The sequence below is a fragment of the Hypomesus transpacificus genome, chromosome 10 (genome assembly GCF_021917145.1).
Source record: "Hypomesus transpacificus isolate Combined female chromosome 10, fHypTra1, whole genome shotgun sequence".
NCBI lineage: Eukaryota > Metazoa > Chordata > Actinopteri > Osmeriformes > Osmeridae > Hypomesus > Hypomesus transpacificus.
In genome coordinates, this window is record NC_061069.1 from 10,144,150 (window position 1) to 10,159,061 (window position 14,912).

At 49.9% G+C, this 14,912-nt stretch overlaps 2 protein-coding genes across 2 annotated transcripts in view; one reads left to right on the top strand and one right to left on the bottom strand.

The window, feature by feature from the left end:
- Positions 1 to 974: 974 nt before the first annotated feature.
- Positions 975 to 5,556, bottom strand: tssk6 (testis-specific serine kinase 6). Its single transcript, XM_047028257.1, has one exon. The coding sequence runs from the start codon at positions 4,402 to 4,404 to the stop codon at positions 3,601 to 3,603; it is 804 nt and encodes a 267-aa protein (XP_046884213.1). The 5' UTR covers positions 4,405 to 5,556; the 3' UTR covers positions 975 to 3,600.
- A 317-nt stretch (positions 5,557 to 5,873) lies between these two features.
- The window catches only part of yjefn3 (YjeF N-terminal domain containing 3), a 33,638-nt gene continuing 24,599 nt past the window's right edge, over positions 5,874 to 14,912 (top strand). The window contains exon 1 of the mRNA XM_047027658.1: positions 5,874 to 6,276. Within this exon, the coding sequence (XP_046883614.1) occupies positions 6,221 to 6,276 (56 nt within the window). The 5' untranslated portion in view covers positions 5,874 to 6,220. The remainder of the gene's footprint in view (positions 6,277 to 14,912) is intronic.

Here is a 14,912-nt window from a genome sequence, read left to right on the forward strand (position 1 = left end):
CCAGATCCCAGCCTCCAGACCCCGGCCTCCAGACCCCGGCCTCCAGACCCCAGCCTCCATACCCCAGCCTCCATACCCCAGCCTCCCAGAGGCTGATTCAGCTGGTATTAGTCCATCGCCACACAAGACTTAACATCTGCGCTTGACGAAAAACAACAACAACCTGGGATTATTTGATACCGACCAATGAGAGAGCCCCACCTCTTCACCATCTTCCTGTTTTCTGTGTGGAGCAGGGTGGTATTGGACGTCATACGAGGGGGGGGGGCGGGACTTCAAGACAGAAGGAGCTGGATGGAAGACCGGGGCTGCCCCTTTTCACCTCCCCCACCAGTCAGTTAAGATCTTTTACAGTTTTGAGAGAAAGTGATCTCACACTGTCACTCCCAAACCAAGCCCCGCCCCCCGCCAGCCTCCCTCTGATTGGCTGGGCTGGCTTCCCCTGGTGACTGCACTGTTAACATGATACACTGTGGATGATGCCTTACTCAACACACACACACACCGACACACACACACACGAGCGAGCCGAGACCAGACCAGCACCTCAGCAGTGACTGCATTGAGGAGCATCATGGCATGGGTTGTGGTCGAGCTCAGAGGACCACAAACTTTCATACAAAAAGTATAAGCTTCAGCGTTGCAAAAAGTATATACAAAAAAAGATAAAAAAAAAAAAAAGACTGTACAAAAAAAAAAAAAAAACGTTTCTGAAAGGTCTCCATCTGACTGCCTCTGTCACCAATGGTTTATCAAGCAGAGGAGGTAAGTAAGGTGTGTAGGGGGGGGGGGGTATTTTGTATGGCAGAATGGTAGAATATTTGACCCCTCCACCCCCCTTCATTCTGTAAAGTAATACTGTGTAAAGAGATATTGCGATCCCTAATATTTTTGGACGTGGCCTCTTTGTGAGGCCTGTTTAAAGGGTCATGTTACTGATAAGGTGGTTTTACATCTGCTGGTGTCCTGTTCGATTTTTAAACATTCGTTTTTTGGGGGCTGAAGAAAAGGATTATGGTAACTGACTGAAACATGGAACACAACGTAAGGAGCCGTCTCCTAGGAAACCTTCCAAAGAAACGGCTACAAGTCCAATAATGGACCCCTCGTTGTTTTATTTTAACCCTCGGGATGTAAAAAAATTATTATAAAAAAAATCTGAAGCGGGAGGGGTGTGGCAGGGGGTGGGGGTGGTTTAAAGGGATGTCATCTTTTAGTGACATTGTTTTGCCTTCTGTCCTATGGTTGTGGTGGATTATTTTCATTTTGTCCAATCACTCCTGAGAGCCCAACTCTTTGTCTAATAAGATGGACAGCTTTCAGAATTTAGTTATGTATAAACCCTTTAGCGTTAGCGTTTCTTTTACAAGGAATTGAGCGGATGAGTTTGAGGTTAGGTCCCCGAATTAGTTTAGCAATCCGATTTGGGTCGGAATGTAGGCATGTTTCCATGTGTAAGAGGGCAGCGAACGTGTGCTAAGCTAACACTAATGGGACTTGAAGCGGAGACCACACTTACAAGACGATCGTATTCCTTCTGTGAGAGGCCTGAAAAAACTAAAGCTTTCCTTGTATACGGCTCCAAAAAGATGTCGATTCTGTTGCCCTCTCCTGGTTCACACTGCCAAGGCTGAAACTGCATTTTAGGGGCCTTGTCGACATGACAGCTAATCTGAAAATATAAAACAATGCTTTGAATTTAGGTTCTTACTCTGCTGCACCATTTCAAATCTTTCTTCTGTTTTTCTTTTATTCTCCCTCTCCCTTTTCCCCCTCAATAAATGTTCCTTCTTTTTCTTGATATGTTTTGATGGCTGTGTGTGTGTGTGATGTATTCCAGATCTTACGATTGTGTGTGTGTGTGTGTGTGAGACGTTTGTGTTTCTTAACAAATGGACTCTGTGGGTCCTAAGTCTATAAAATCTTAAAGGTGCTGGTACACACACAAACTCTGAGGAAAGAACTTTTGTGTTTGTCACACATGGCCCACACATGACTCTGTACCCGTAAGCAATATTGCTGGTTATCATCACCCGTTGTCATTTATTCTGAAGCCTTTTGGATAACCGTTTGTCAGAAGTCTTCTAGGTGAGACTGTATGCACCATGCAGTGGACTACTTTTCGCTCAAGATTTTTTTATAGACTTTTTACAGATCAAAGTAGTACACTGAAGTGGCTAGGTTGCCTTTTGAAAGCATATTTTAAACTTCTGGGTCGTGTCTCCGTAGTGTAAAAGTGTCTCCCTGTTCTTGTCTCCTGTCACGGTTGAACCACACAGGGAGTCATATCTGGTTGACTTTGTCCACATTATCTTCACCTGTCTCAAGTCTACCTGTGTGGATGAGGAGAAAGGAGACGGTATGAAACGGTAGTCTCGAGATGCCGCCTTGCTCCTGGAGCTGTGTGGGGCTCGGTTTGGCGTCCTAGTGCAGCTGCATCGGTGCTGGCTTAACTACTACCTGCTTCTGTGTGACGAGTGGAACACCATTCTGTTTTTGTGGGTGCTCGCGCTGTTCTAAATGCAATGCATCACCCTGGGGGGGGAAAAAAACTATGTACAAGAAATGTTCCTATTTGTTTTGGGGTTTGTTTTCTGCTTTATCAAGTAATAATAATAAACTAATTTTAATCGCTTTCCTTGTCATGTTTATTTTAGTTAAGTCAGTGAAGAATTACCCGTTGATATGATCCAAAAAAAAACACTTTTATTGAGAACCAGGTGTTTGATCGTTAGATCGTTTTCGAAGTCTGCTGTATGGAAAAGACCTGACCACGTACGTCAACAAGTTTTACACAATAACAGGTCCATCTTGATTATTCATTTTTACAAAAACGCTTGTTTGACTCCAAACACTTCCGGGAGACTACTGTATTTCCCCTGTTCCTGAATGCGGTCCTCCATGTTCAGTAACCACTTTGGCGCTTAGAATGCCGTGGACCATCTTCTGCGGGACAGGTACATCTGAGAGGGCGTCTGCGTACTTGACGTTTTCTCTTCGTTCAAGCCAGCCGTGGGGGCCTCCACAGTAGCGCCCTCCAGCGCGACTGGTTTGGAGAGCGCAGCGCTGTATTGTTCAAGTTTAGAATGGTATGCGTCAGTCATTCGGTCGTGCCTCTCCAGCGTCGAATTCCTCTGCTCTTCAATGGCTTTGAAACTCAGGTCACAAGTTGTCTTTTCTCTCTGGTTTGCTTTGTGAGCGTACTTTTGGCTGGGTGTGAGGGATTTTCGTCTTTCCTTAGACATATTCACGTTTTCTTTCCCCCCGCTGAACGTTTGGCTTCCCCTGAGTATAGTGTTGGAGTGTGTGACTTTTAATTTCATAATACATTATCGTGATTTATGGGTGTACACATACAGTTCAGATAGTTGCCATGGTCCAAACCTGTTATTGGGCTACTTATCTTAGTTGCCAGGTTCAGGTTGCTTTATTGTTCAACATTTGTTTATGAAACTATTTGCAAAAGCCGTTAGTTCCCCCCCCCCCCCTCCCCTCGGGACATGCATACAGACTTCAAAAGAAATCGTGATAACACATCAATAATTGTTTGTTTTACAATTGAACCATGTTTAATGATACACTCATATCAAAGCCTCTTGTCTATTGCAGCCAAGACTGCTCTAACACCTGCTTTATGGTCGGACGGTTCGAGGGGCTGAACTGCAACAGAACTTTGATGCATTCTCGGCAAGGTCCGCTCACTGTTGAGTCTTCTGGGTAGACCAAGGCCTTGCGCTGGATGCGCGGGAGCTTGCTGACGTTGGTATCGTCGAACGGCATGCAGCCGGTGACCATGACATACAGAATAACACCTAGACTCCACACATCATATTTCTTCGGGTCGTACGGAACTCCAAGAAGAACCTCGGGCGGGGCATAGGCCGCGGATCCGCAGTAGGTGTTACTCAGTTCTGGGTAGCCCGCAGAAAACCTCCCAAAACCAAAGTCGGTGATCTTCACCTGATTGTCTATAGTCAGTAGTACATTTTCACACTTGAGGTCTCTATGCACAATGTTGTTTTCGTGAAGGTAGTCCACCGCGCTGACAATCTGGGAGAACATAGGCTTGGCCTGGTCTTCAGCGATGCAACTGACCTCTTGGATCTTTTGGAGTAAATCCGTTACTGCTGCCTCCATAACAATGTATAGTTTCCCGTTGCAAACTTCGATGAATTCGTGGACATGCACTATGTTGGCGTGTCGGACAGTTCTCAACAATGCTAGTTCTCTGGGTAGAAACTTGCTCACGAAGTCAAGAGGTGCCTTTCTACGGTCAACGATTTTGATGGCGACCTGTGAGTTGTGTTTCTGTGAGCTGGCAAGTTTGACTTTGGAGTAGCTTCCCTCGCCGATCGTTATCCCCAGTTTGTAACCCATCCCGCGCAAAACCTTCTCGTTGTGCATTTTTGAATTTGGCAGGTAGGTTTGAGTTACTGATCTTCAAAATGTGACCGGTTCATCTTGACATCAGGGGTCTTAGCCACAGCCCCTGAACAGTCAGCAACCAACTTGAATGACAAGTGCTGGTGTCTGATGTGGCCAAATTGGAACGACAGTAGCCTGTAGAAGGTGTTACTAAATGAACGGTGTTATGACGTCATAACCACCTGCCAGCACATGAGGTCATCAGGATCCTTCATCTCCCTTCATTGAGATTTGTTCCCCCCCCCCCCCCTTAAGAGATCTGATGGAACAGTTGGTGGACGTATTACGACGTACGCTAGAAAACTCATGGAAGTCCTTGGCCGCACTTTGTGCCTGAAATATATATCTTTTTTTATTCCTTCGTGTTGAACTGGACATTTTATTTATTTCCTCAGTTCTGTCCACAACAGTGTATACAACTGCTGGCTGTAGCTGCGTTCGTCAGCCACAGGGTGGCGCACTGTACCAACAATCCTTGCCAGTCTTATAGCGTTTCTGTTTCCAACAAATCTCTGCACAACGGACGTTCTTTTTTCGTTTCAATATTTTATGGAGACAATTTGCATAACCCATTAGGAGACAAAATATGTTTTATAATCACCGCAGCGTCTTTATTATAATATGACAAACTACAAATATGGCGCCCTATAGGTAAATATGAATCACAATTTGGTCCCTCAATGTTACAATACTGAAAATAAAATAACAGACCTTAAACTTTAATCTTGATCAGAAAAAATACTTGGCTGATTTAAGCTCCCAGCAAGTTATTTCACAATTTTCAGCCGGCCCCTGGAATGCAGACTATGAGAAATAGTGAGGGAGAGAGAGCAGGACTGACCTTTGTTAAAGAATGTGAGCTATTGTTTGTTATCTCGACCTAGTTAGCTAGACACTGCAGCCCTTGGCAACTTTTGGCACATGATTTGAGTTTGTTCTGTGTTGTTCTGTCTTCAGCCATGGAGAATACACAAAGTATATGTGCTTGTGTGTTCCCCACAGTCCCCCCCCCACATCCCATAGTACCAAAATCTGCAATCTTTAAGAGAGCACTCTTATTCAGTTAGCTGGGGTCACCTCTCAGCCAGGCTTTGTATATCCACATCAACCATTTGTTGCATGAAGTCGACAAGTACAACTGAGTCCAAACATGATGGCATCCTTCTGATGCTGCAGTTTAACAATGCAGCATGCAGCCTACGATGATGGTAATAATAATAGACATGGCTATCGTGATGAATGTTATTCTCAGAGCTGCTGAGTGATGCATGCCCCACCCTGCTCTAGATTCTCCTTCATTGGCTCGTTTGTTGAGCCGATGTGTTGGGTGAGAGGGGCTGGGGAAAGGGTGTTCTCTCTCTTTGTCTTTCTTTCTCTCTATCCCTCTCTCTCCCTCTCTCTCTTTATCTTTCTCTCTCTCTCTTCTCTCTCTTTCTGTCTCTCTCCCTTGCTCCCTCTCCGTCACTGGCTGACTGAGCTTCTACGAGCGCCACAGCCTGGACCAATCGTCTCTCTCTCACGGTGTCTCCCTGCCTGTTAATTGGCTGCCTCCCTCAGCCAGAGCAGCTGAGAAACACACCCAGCTGGCTTTATCAGAGAGCAAGCTGAAGCCAAGTAGAGAGAGAGAGACAGAGAGAGAGAGACATAGAGACATAGAGAGAGAGAGTGAGAGAAATAGAAAGTCAGTCAGCGAACGAGGGCACACGCGAGAGAGAGAAAGAGAGTGTAGTGTCTGTGAAGCAGTGCAGCTCGTTCTCCCCCCCTGTTGCTGAATCTTCGCAGTCTGACGGACAAGATGAACCACAGCTCCATAGAACCGGCAGAGACCATTGAGGCACTACGCTACATCAGGTAGGAGGAATCCACACAGGGGTGTTTGTTATGACCCTGTCTAATTCAGCTCTATTAGCATTAGAAAGGCAATAAGCGAGAGTGATAATGTAAATGCTAACTGTGAATAACGTTTCACACCCTGCTGGTGAACGTGAACTTAAACTGTGGTACCTATGAGAGGTGCAGGCAATTCTGTTATTCTGTGTGCGTCACACACAAGTTCAAAATGTGTGTGTGTGTGGCTCAGCTGATTGGTGTTCCGGCACTAAGACTGTGTACTGTTAGAGCTGCATACTCATCAGGTGCACACCACTTTTATTCAGCAGATGACACAACCTGCCACACAAAGTCAGAACACCGCCGCTACCCGAGTGTGTCTGTGAATGTGTGCGTAGGAGAGAGAGAGACAGGGAGAGGGGGCGTAGAGAGATCCAGTCAGAATGCCCACCTGTGACTCAGTCAGGACACGACAGTACAGGGAGGATTGCGACGACCCTCGAGTTCTCCGCTGAGGTCTAACTGTGTCAGATTGTACTATCAAAGTGATGGTTCTGTAATGAGGACTACCTGTGGTGTCAGCATTCTAACTTTGCACAGGGAATGCCCTCCTGTACGCACAGCAATGCATTGGACCCAGATATGTTACAAGGGTCCAACGATATGTGGCTTTTGTACATCTTTTTTAAATGTTTCTTTGGATAAAGGTGTCTGCTAAATGAATACAATTGAATATATTTAAAATGTAATACCTTATTCAAGTTCAATTCTGCATTTTAAGAAATGGGCACAATTTCAGTCTACAGATAATCAGATGATCTGATTGATTCTTTTGTCAAGTCTTTTATGTCTCCAAATCAAGACTCTTGATTGAGCTCCCGTTATTAAATCAGTCAGCCTTTGTTCATAAATACGGTGTTTTACACAACCTCACTGTGCAGCTCTGCTCTTAATTAGATTCAATAGACAGTAAATCAGGCTTTTTAATCAGGCTGCATGTTAGATGCACTGTACCTGGCACCAAACACACGCACACGCACACATCCATGTAGAGACACAAGTGATCACATGCTCTCTGTCACAAACACACGCACACACATCCATGTAGAGACACAAGTGATCACATGCTCTCTGTCACAAACACACGCACACACATCCATGTAGAGACACAAGTGATCACATGCTCTCTGTCACAAACACACGCACACGCACACACACACATCCATGTAGAGACACAAGTGATCACATGCTCTCTGTCACAAACACACGCACACGCACACACATCCATGTAGAGACACAAGTGATCACATGCTCTCTGTCACAAACACACGCACACACATCCATGTAGAGACACAAGTGATCACATGCTCTCTGTCACAAACACACGCACACGCACACACATCCATGTAGAGACACAAGTGATCACATGCTCTCTGTCACAAACACACGCACACGCACACACATCCATGTAGAGACACAAGTGATCACATGCTCTCTGTCACAAACACACGCACACGCACACACATCCATGTAGAGACACAAGTGATCACATGCTCTCTGTCACAAACACACGCACACGCACACACATCCATGTAGAGACACAAGTGATCACATGCTCTCTGTCAAAAACACACGCACACACATCCATGTAGAGACACAAGTGATCACATGCTCTCTGTCACAAACACACGCACACGCACACACACACATCCATGTAGAGACACAAGTGATCACATGCTCTCTGTCACAAACACACGCACACACATCCATGTAGAGACACAAGTGATCACATGCTCTCTGTCACAAACACACGCACACGCACACACATCCATGTAGAGACACAAGTGATCACATGCTCTCTGTCACAAACACACGCACACACACACACATCCATGTAGAGACACAAGTGATCACATGCTCTCTGTCACAAACACACGCACACGCACACACATCCATGTAGAGACACAAGTGATCACATGCTCTCTGTCACAAACACACGCACACACATCCATGTAGAGACACAAGTGATCACATGCTCTCTGTCACAAACACACGCACACGCACACACATCCATGTAGAGACACAAGTGATCACATGCTCTCTGTCACAAACACACGCACACGCACACACATCCATGTAGAGACACAAGTGATCACATGCTCTCTGTCACAAACACACGCACACGCACACACATCCATGTAGAGACACAAGTGATCACATGCTCTCTGTCACAAACACACGCACACGCACACACATCCATGTAGAGACACAAGTGATCACATGCCCTCTCCCCCCAGCCCTCTCCCCCCAGCCCTCTCCCCCCAGCCCTCTCCCCCCAGCCCTCTCCCCCCAGCCTTCTCCCCCCAGCCCTCTCCCCCCAGCCTTCTCCCCCCAGCCCTCTCCCCCCAGCCTTCTCCCCCCAGCCCTCTCCCCCCAGCCCTCTCCCCCCAGCCCTCTCCCCCCAGCCCTCTCCCCCCAGCCTTCTCCCCCCAGCCCTCTCCCCCCAGCCCTCTCCCCCCAGCCCTCTCCCCCCAGCCTTCTCCCCCCAGCCCTCTCCCCCCAGCCCTCTCCCCCCAGCCCTCTCCCCCCAGCCCTCTCCCCCCAGCCTTCTCCCCCCAGCCCTCTCCCCCCAGCCCTCTCCCCCCAGCCCTCTCCCCCCAGCCTTCTCCCCCCAGCCCTCTCCCCCCAGCCCTCTCCCCCCAGCCCTCTCCCCCCAGCCTTCTCCCCCCAGCCCTCTCCCCCCAGCCCTCTCCCCCCAGCCAGCCCTCTCCCCCCAGCCCTCTCCCCCCAGCCCTCTCCCCCCAGCCCTCTCCCCCCAGCCTTCTCCCCCCAGCCCTCTCCCCCCAGCCTTCTCCCCCCAGCCCTCTCCCCCCAGCCTTCTCCCCCCAGCCCTCTCCCCCCAGCCCTCTCCCCCCAGCCCTCTCCCCCCAGCCCTCTCCCCCCAGCCTTCTCCCCCCAGCCCTCTCCCCCCAGCCTTCTCCCCCCAGCCCTCTCCCCCCAGCCCTCTCCCCCCAGCCCTCTCCCCCCAGCCCTCTCCCCCCAGCCTTCTCCCCCCAGCCCTCTCCCCCCAGCCCTCTCCCCCCAGCCCTCTCCCCCCAGCCCTCTCCCCCCAGCCCTCTCCCCCCAGCCCTCTCCCCCCAGCTACTCTCATATCTGAACAAGTGCATGGGCTTGTGGCCTGCAAACACACATTTATGAAATGTAAACAATCTGGCCCTCATTTGTGCATGGTTATATACAGAGAGAGACAGAGAGAGAGAGTGAGAGAGAGAGAGACATTGATTTGTGTTAGCATCATGTACTCCAATTAGAGTACTCATCATGTACGCTAATCAGCTCTTCTTCTCCATATGAGAGCTAAATGATCCCAGTGGGTTTTCCCTCGGGGGTTTGTAAAATGATGGCTGTAGCCTCAGTTAAGATCATGTCAGGTATTAAGCCGTTAATGGTGGCTTTGAGCTTCAGTTTATTCTTACTTTGGAGGTTTACCTTAGGGGGCTCACGATTACTACCTGATGAATCAAGAGGGATTCCTGAAATAAACCCCTTACTGCACGAAATTACATCAAGGATTTAGAAAATGTATATTTTACATGTCATCCATGATAGATGTTCATCTACATTCCACTGAAGCATACAATATTGTCATAGCAACTGATCGCAGCTGGAGCCTTGCCAGAGTATTAGATGAACGCTGTGATAAATGAAGTCAGTTTCCATGGAAAAAATTGTATTTTGCCATTTATATAATGCCAGGGAGGAGAGCATGTAGACGGGGTGTGAGTGCTCCAGTGCTGGGGGACTAGGAGAGGAGACGGACTAGGAGAGGAGGGGGACGAGGAGAGGAGGGGGACGAGGAGAGGAGGGGGACTAGGAGAGGAGGGGGACTAGGAAAGGAGGGGGACTAGGAGAGGAGGGGGACCGGGAGAGGAGGGGGACTAGGAGCGGAGGGGGACTAGGAGAGGAGGGGGACTAGGAGAGGAGGGGGACCGGGAGAGGAGGGGGACCGGGAGAGGAGGGGGACTAGGAGAGGAGGGGGACCGGGAGAGGAGGGGGACTAGGAGAGGAGGGGGACCGGGAGAGGAGGGGGACTAGGAGAGGAGGGGGACCGGGAGAGGAGGGGGACTAGGAGCGGAGGGGGACTAGGAGAGGAGGGGGACCGGGAGAGGAGGGGGACCGGGAGAGGAGGGGGACTAGGAGCGGAGGGGGACCGGGAGAGGAGGGGGACTAGGAGAGGAGGGGGACCGGGAGAGGAGGAGGCTGCATGCTATTGTCAGCGGGGTGAGCAGGGCCTCAGCTGGGCATCTCTGTGGCTCACTGCCTCTTGGCTTCTCTGTCTCCTCTCATCACTGTCTTCTTTGATGTGGATCACTCAGATGGTCTCCCCCTCTCCCTCAACATCCTCCTTTTAAATACACGGGCACTCTCTCTCTCTTTTACTCTCTCTCTCTCTCTCTCTCTCTCTCTCTCTCTCTCTCTCTCTCTCTCTCTCTCTCTCTCCCTTTCTGACACACACACACACACACACAAAAGCCCATCCTCTCCAGTCTCCCTCATAGTCCCCATTAAGTACAGGTAGGCCTGGTGTGAATGTCATGAGCAGAGGTAAAGGTCAGTCACATCAATCCTGTGTGTCATCTGTCACCGTGGTTAATGACAGCGCCCCTGTGGCCCTCGCGTGCTTGAGCCTTACAGCTGTTGACCTTGCTCCTTCTTTTCCTTAATGGTCACCTCACCTCCTGCCCCTCACCTCCTGCCCCTCACCTCCTGCCCCTCACCTCCTGCCCCTCACCTACTGCCCCTCACCTCCTGCCCCTCACCTCCTGCCCCTCACCTCCTGCCCCTCACCTCCTGCCCCTCACCTCCTGCCCCTCACCTACTGCCCTTCACCTACTGCCCCTCACCTCCTGCCCCTCACCTCCTGCCCCTCACCTACTGCCCTTCACCTACTGCCCCTTACCTCCTGCCCCTCACCTACTGCGCTCTCCTCCTCACCCGCCCCTCTCCTCCGCTCCTCCTCACCCGCCCCTCTCCTCCGCTCCTCCGCTCCTCCTCACCCTCCCCTCACCTACTGCCCTTCACCTACTGCCCTTCACCTACTGCCCTTCACCTACTGCCCCTCACCTCCTGCCCCTCACCTACTGCGCTCTCCTCCTCACCCGCCCCTCTCCTCCGCTCCTCCTCACCCGCCCCTCTCCTCCGCTCCTCCGCTCCTCCTCACCCGCCCCTCACCTACTGCCCTTCACCTACTGCCCTTCACCTACTGCCCCTCACCTCCTGCCCCTCACCTCCTGCCCCTCACCTCCTGCCCCTCACCTACTGCCCTTCACCTACTGCCCCTCACCTCCTGCCCCTCACCTACTGCGCTCTCCTCCTCACCCGCCCCTCTCCTCCGCTCCTCCTCACCCGCCCCTCTCCTCATCACCTCCTCACCCGCCCCTCTCCTCATCACCTCCTCACCCGCCCCTCTCCTCATCACCTCCTCACCCGCCCCTCTCCTCCTCACCTCCTCACCCGCCCCTCTCCTCATCACCTCCTCACCCGCCCCTCTCCTCCGCTCCTCCTCACCCGCCCCTCTCCTCATCACCTCCTCACCCGCCCCTCTCCTCCTCACCTCCTCACCCGCCCCTCTCCTCATCACCTCCTCACCCGCCCCTCTCCTCATCACCTCCTCACCCGCCCCTCTCCTTATGTTTGATCACACCACCAGTCATATATTTATCTATTAAATACAGTCATCCATTACTTGAAGTGCACAAAAACAGGAGTGAGTCTGCCCGCCCGACCTGTCCGCCTGGATGAATGACTCCCTGGCCGTCCTGACAGCACTCTGCAGCCTACCCTAACCCTATCCATCCGTTTGTCCATGCGCCCGTCCGTCCGTTTGATTGATTCACATTGTTATTTCTCCACCTCCTTTCTTCCCGCCCCCAGTTGGCAGCTGGTTCTGTGGAGCTCCCTGTCTGCAGGAAGGCTGAGGTGTTTATTTATAGCTACAAGCTCCAAATGCAATAATGAAGGCAGAGGGAAGGGAGAAGCAGGCTTTGTTACCAGGTACTGTGTCGTGTGCAGGGGCTTCGGCCATTAAAGTCACATTAGGCCTAAGAGCACTCGATTTACCGGGTTCGAAGTGAGAGTGTGAACGGCATACGGGCTGGGGTTGGCAGGGGAGGGGGGGGCTTCCGGGGGGGTACAAATGGGGCCTGGTAGAATTGAATTATGAGACGAAAAAAAGGATGCCGCTCGTCTGATTCAATTTGGGGCTTTTCGGTCTGTTAAATGCAGGCGAGAGCAACTGACGAGCACTTACACAACCCCACACACACACATACACACAGATAAAGCCTCTATTTTGGAACAAGCGCTCTGTCACAGGTCCCCTGGGTGCGGGTGAGCGAGTTCTCCAGCTGCTCCAATGCTGAGCTGTTAGCTTTAATTTTTCTGTACTTCTAGAAGCTTCCTGCTTTTCTGACCACTCAGAAAAGACACCATAGGTCCACTCACGGGTCTGCTGACTCAGGCTATATACGTTAGTTGAAAAAGGAAGTTTGCCCAGGAACTGCTGGAGTACTGGACCAGAGAGGCAGCTACCCAATACCAATGAGCCACTGCTTGAAAGGCCAATAATTTGTTTGAGATGATTCAGATAGCTGTATGAGTTTGTTTTGTTTGTTGGATGTTTGAGTATTAGCCATGCCCTTTAAACCAGGCACACAGGGTTGGTGGTTTTCCCCCAATGTTCTATCTACCTAAACAATACTGGCAGGTCTGTGTGTGTGTGTGTGTGTGTATGTATGAATAAGCAATACTTTTTCATGGTTCTACTTCATAACTGATCATTTGAATGGATTGGGACTGCAGAGATACTGGGCTGATATGCATTATTGAACTATTTCTTCATTTTGTGCCTGTGTGTGTGTATATGTGTGTCTGTGTGAGTGTGTGTGTTTGTGTGTCTGTGTGAGTGTATATGTGTGTCTGTGTGAGTGTATATGTGTGTCTGTGTGAGTGTGTGTGTTTGTGTGTCTGTGTAAGTGTATATGTGTGTCTGTGTGAGTGTATATGTGTGTCTGTGTGAGTGTATATGTGTGTCTGTGTGAGTGTATATGTGTGTCTGTGTGAGTGTGTGTGTTTGTGTGAGTGTATATGTGTGTCTGTGTGTGTGTATATGTGTGTCTGTGTGAGTGTATATGTGTGTCTGTGTGAGTGTATATGTGTGTCTGTGTGAGTGTATATGTGTGTCTGTGTGAGTGTGTGTGTTTGTCTGTGTGAGTGTATATGTGTGTCTGTGTGAGTGTATATGTGTGTCTGTGTGAGTGTGTGTGTTTGTGTGTCTGTGTGAGTGTATATGTGTGTCTGTGTGAGTGTGTGTGTCTGTGTGAGTGTGTGTGTTTGTGCAGAGAATGGATGAATAATACAGAGATGGAGGCTTTGTATGAAAAGACAGACAGATTCTCCTCTCCTCCACATGCCTCTAATGAGTGTCACTGGCTGAGGCACGGATCATTAAGTGTGAGAACCAGCGTGAGTCAGACAGAGAGAAAGACAGAATGTGTGTGTGTTTTTGTAAACATGTAAAGTTCCAAGGTGATGTGCCTATGGTCCTTTTGCAGACAGATCATTCCTGCAACACAGGCTCTTTTCGACCCTAAATATCAAAGGTCGTCTAGATACCCTTCAGGAAACGTCTCCTCATTTCTCCATCCTCATGTCCGTTCCTTGTCGTAGATTTCCTCTCCTCTCCGTCCGCCTCTCCTCTGGGTAACAGCATCTCCTGCAGGATTCTCTCGCATGTTGTTGTAGGAGCAGAACCTGTGTGGGTTTGCCAGTCCTCCGACTTCAAACCTCGAGAACTTTGATGCGTTATATCTTCTTCACATGTGTGGACGCGAGGAGTAATGAGCGTAAAACAGAATCGTTAAGCATTTCCATGGAAACCGGAACGTCATTAAGCAGACCAGATAGATGGATACCCCATTTTCACCCAGCGACTGATACAGAGCTTTGAAGCAGCAGGCTTTAAAGATTTCCGATTGATCATGTGGATGAGTGAGGAGTAAAACAAGCACATTAGCAGAAGGGTTAGTGACGCGTAACTGCTGGTTTCAATCGAACGGACCCCCTGGCTAACAGCTCCACTGACCCTTTTAAGAAGGTGCGCTTCATTCGACGACCAAGGCCCGCCTGGGCTGCATCCTGTCTCTTTGATGCTCCTGCACCTGGGGGGGGGGAGAATCGGCATCCCTTCAAAACCGGCGTTTAATGTCTTCGCCCCCCCCCGGGCTTCTCTCCGTGTTGAATCCTCATCAAAGTGTTTAAACTGTGTGAGTGGCAGCAGCAGTACAATAATGCTGGAAAACAGCTCAGCTCAAACACAGGCTGCGAAAGACTGTTAATTGGCTAAATGACAGCCAGGCGTGTGAGCCTGTGTGTGTGTGTGTGTGTGCATGTGCGTGTGTGTATTAGTCAGCCTGATGGAAGCATATCAGTTCTGAAGGTATGTGGACAGCAAACTTGGTAAATGAGTTTTTCTCGGCTCGACAGACTCTCGGCACGTCCTTATCCGAGCTGCTGGATTACTGGATGAGGAAGGACAAGAGATAGTGGGCAAAAGTTGGAGGTGTGTGTGCGTATATGTGTGTGTGAGTGCATTTATG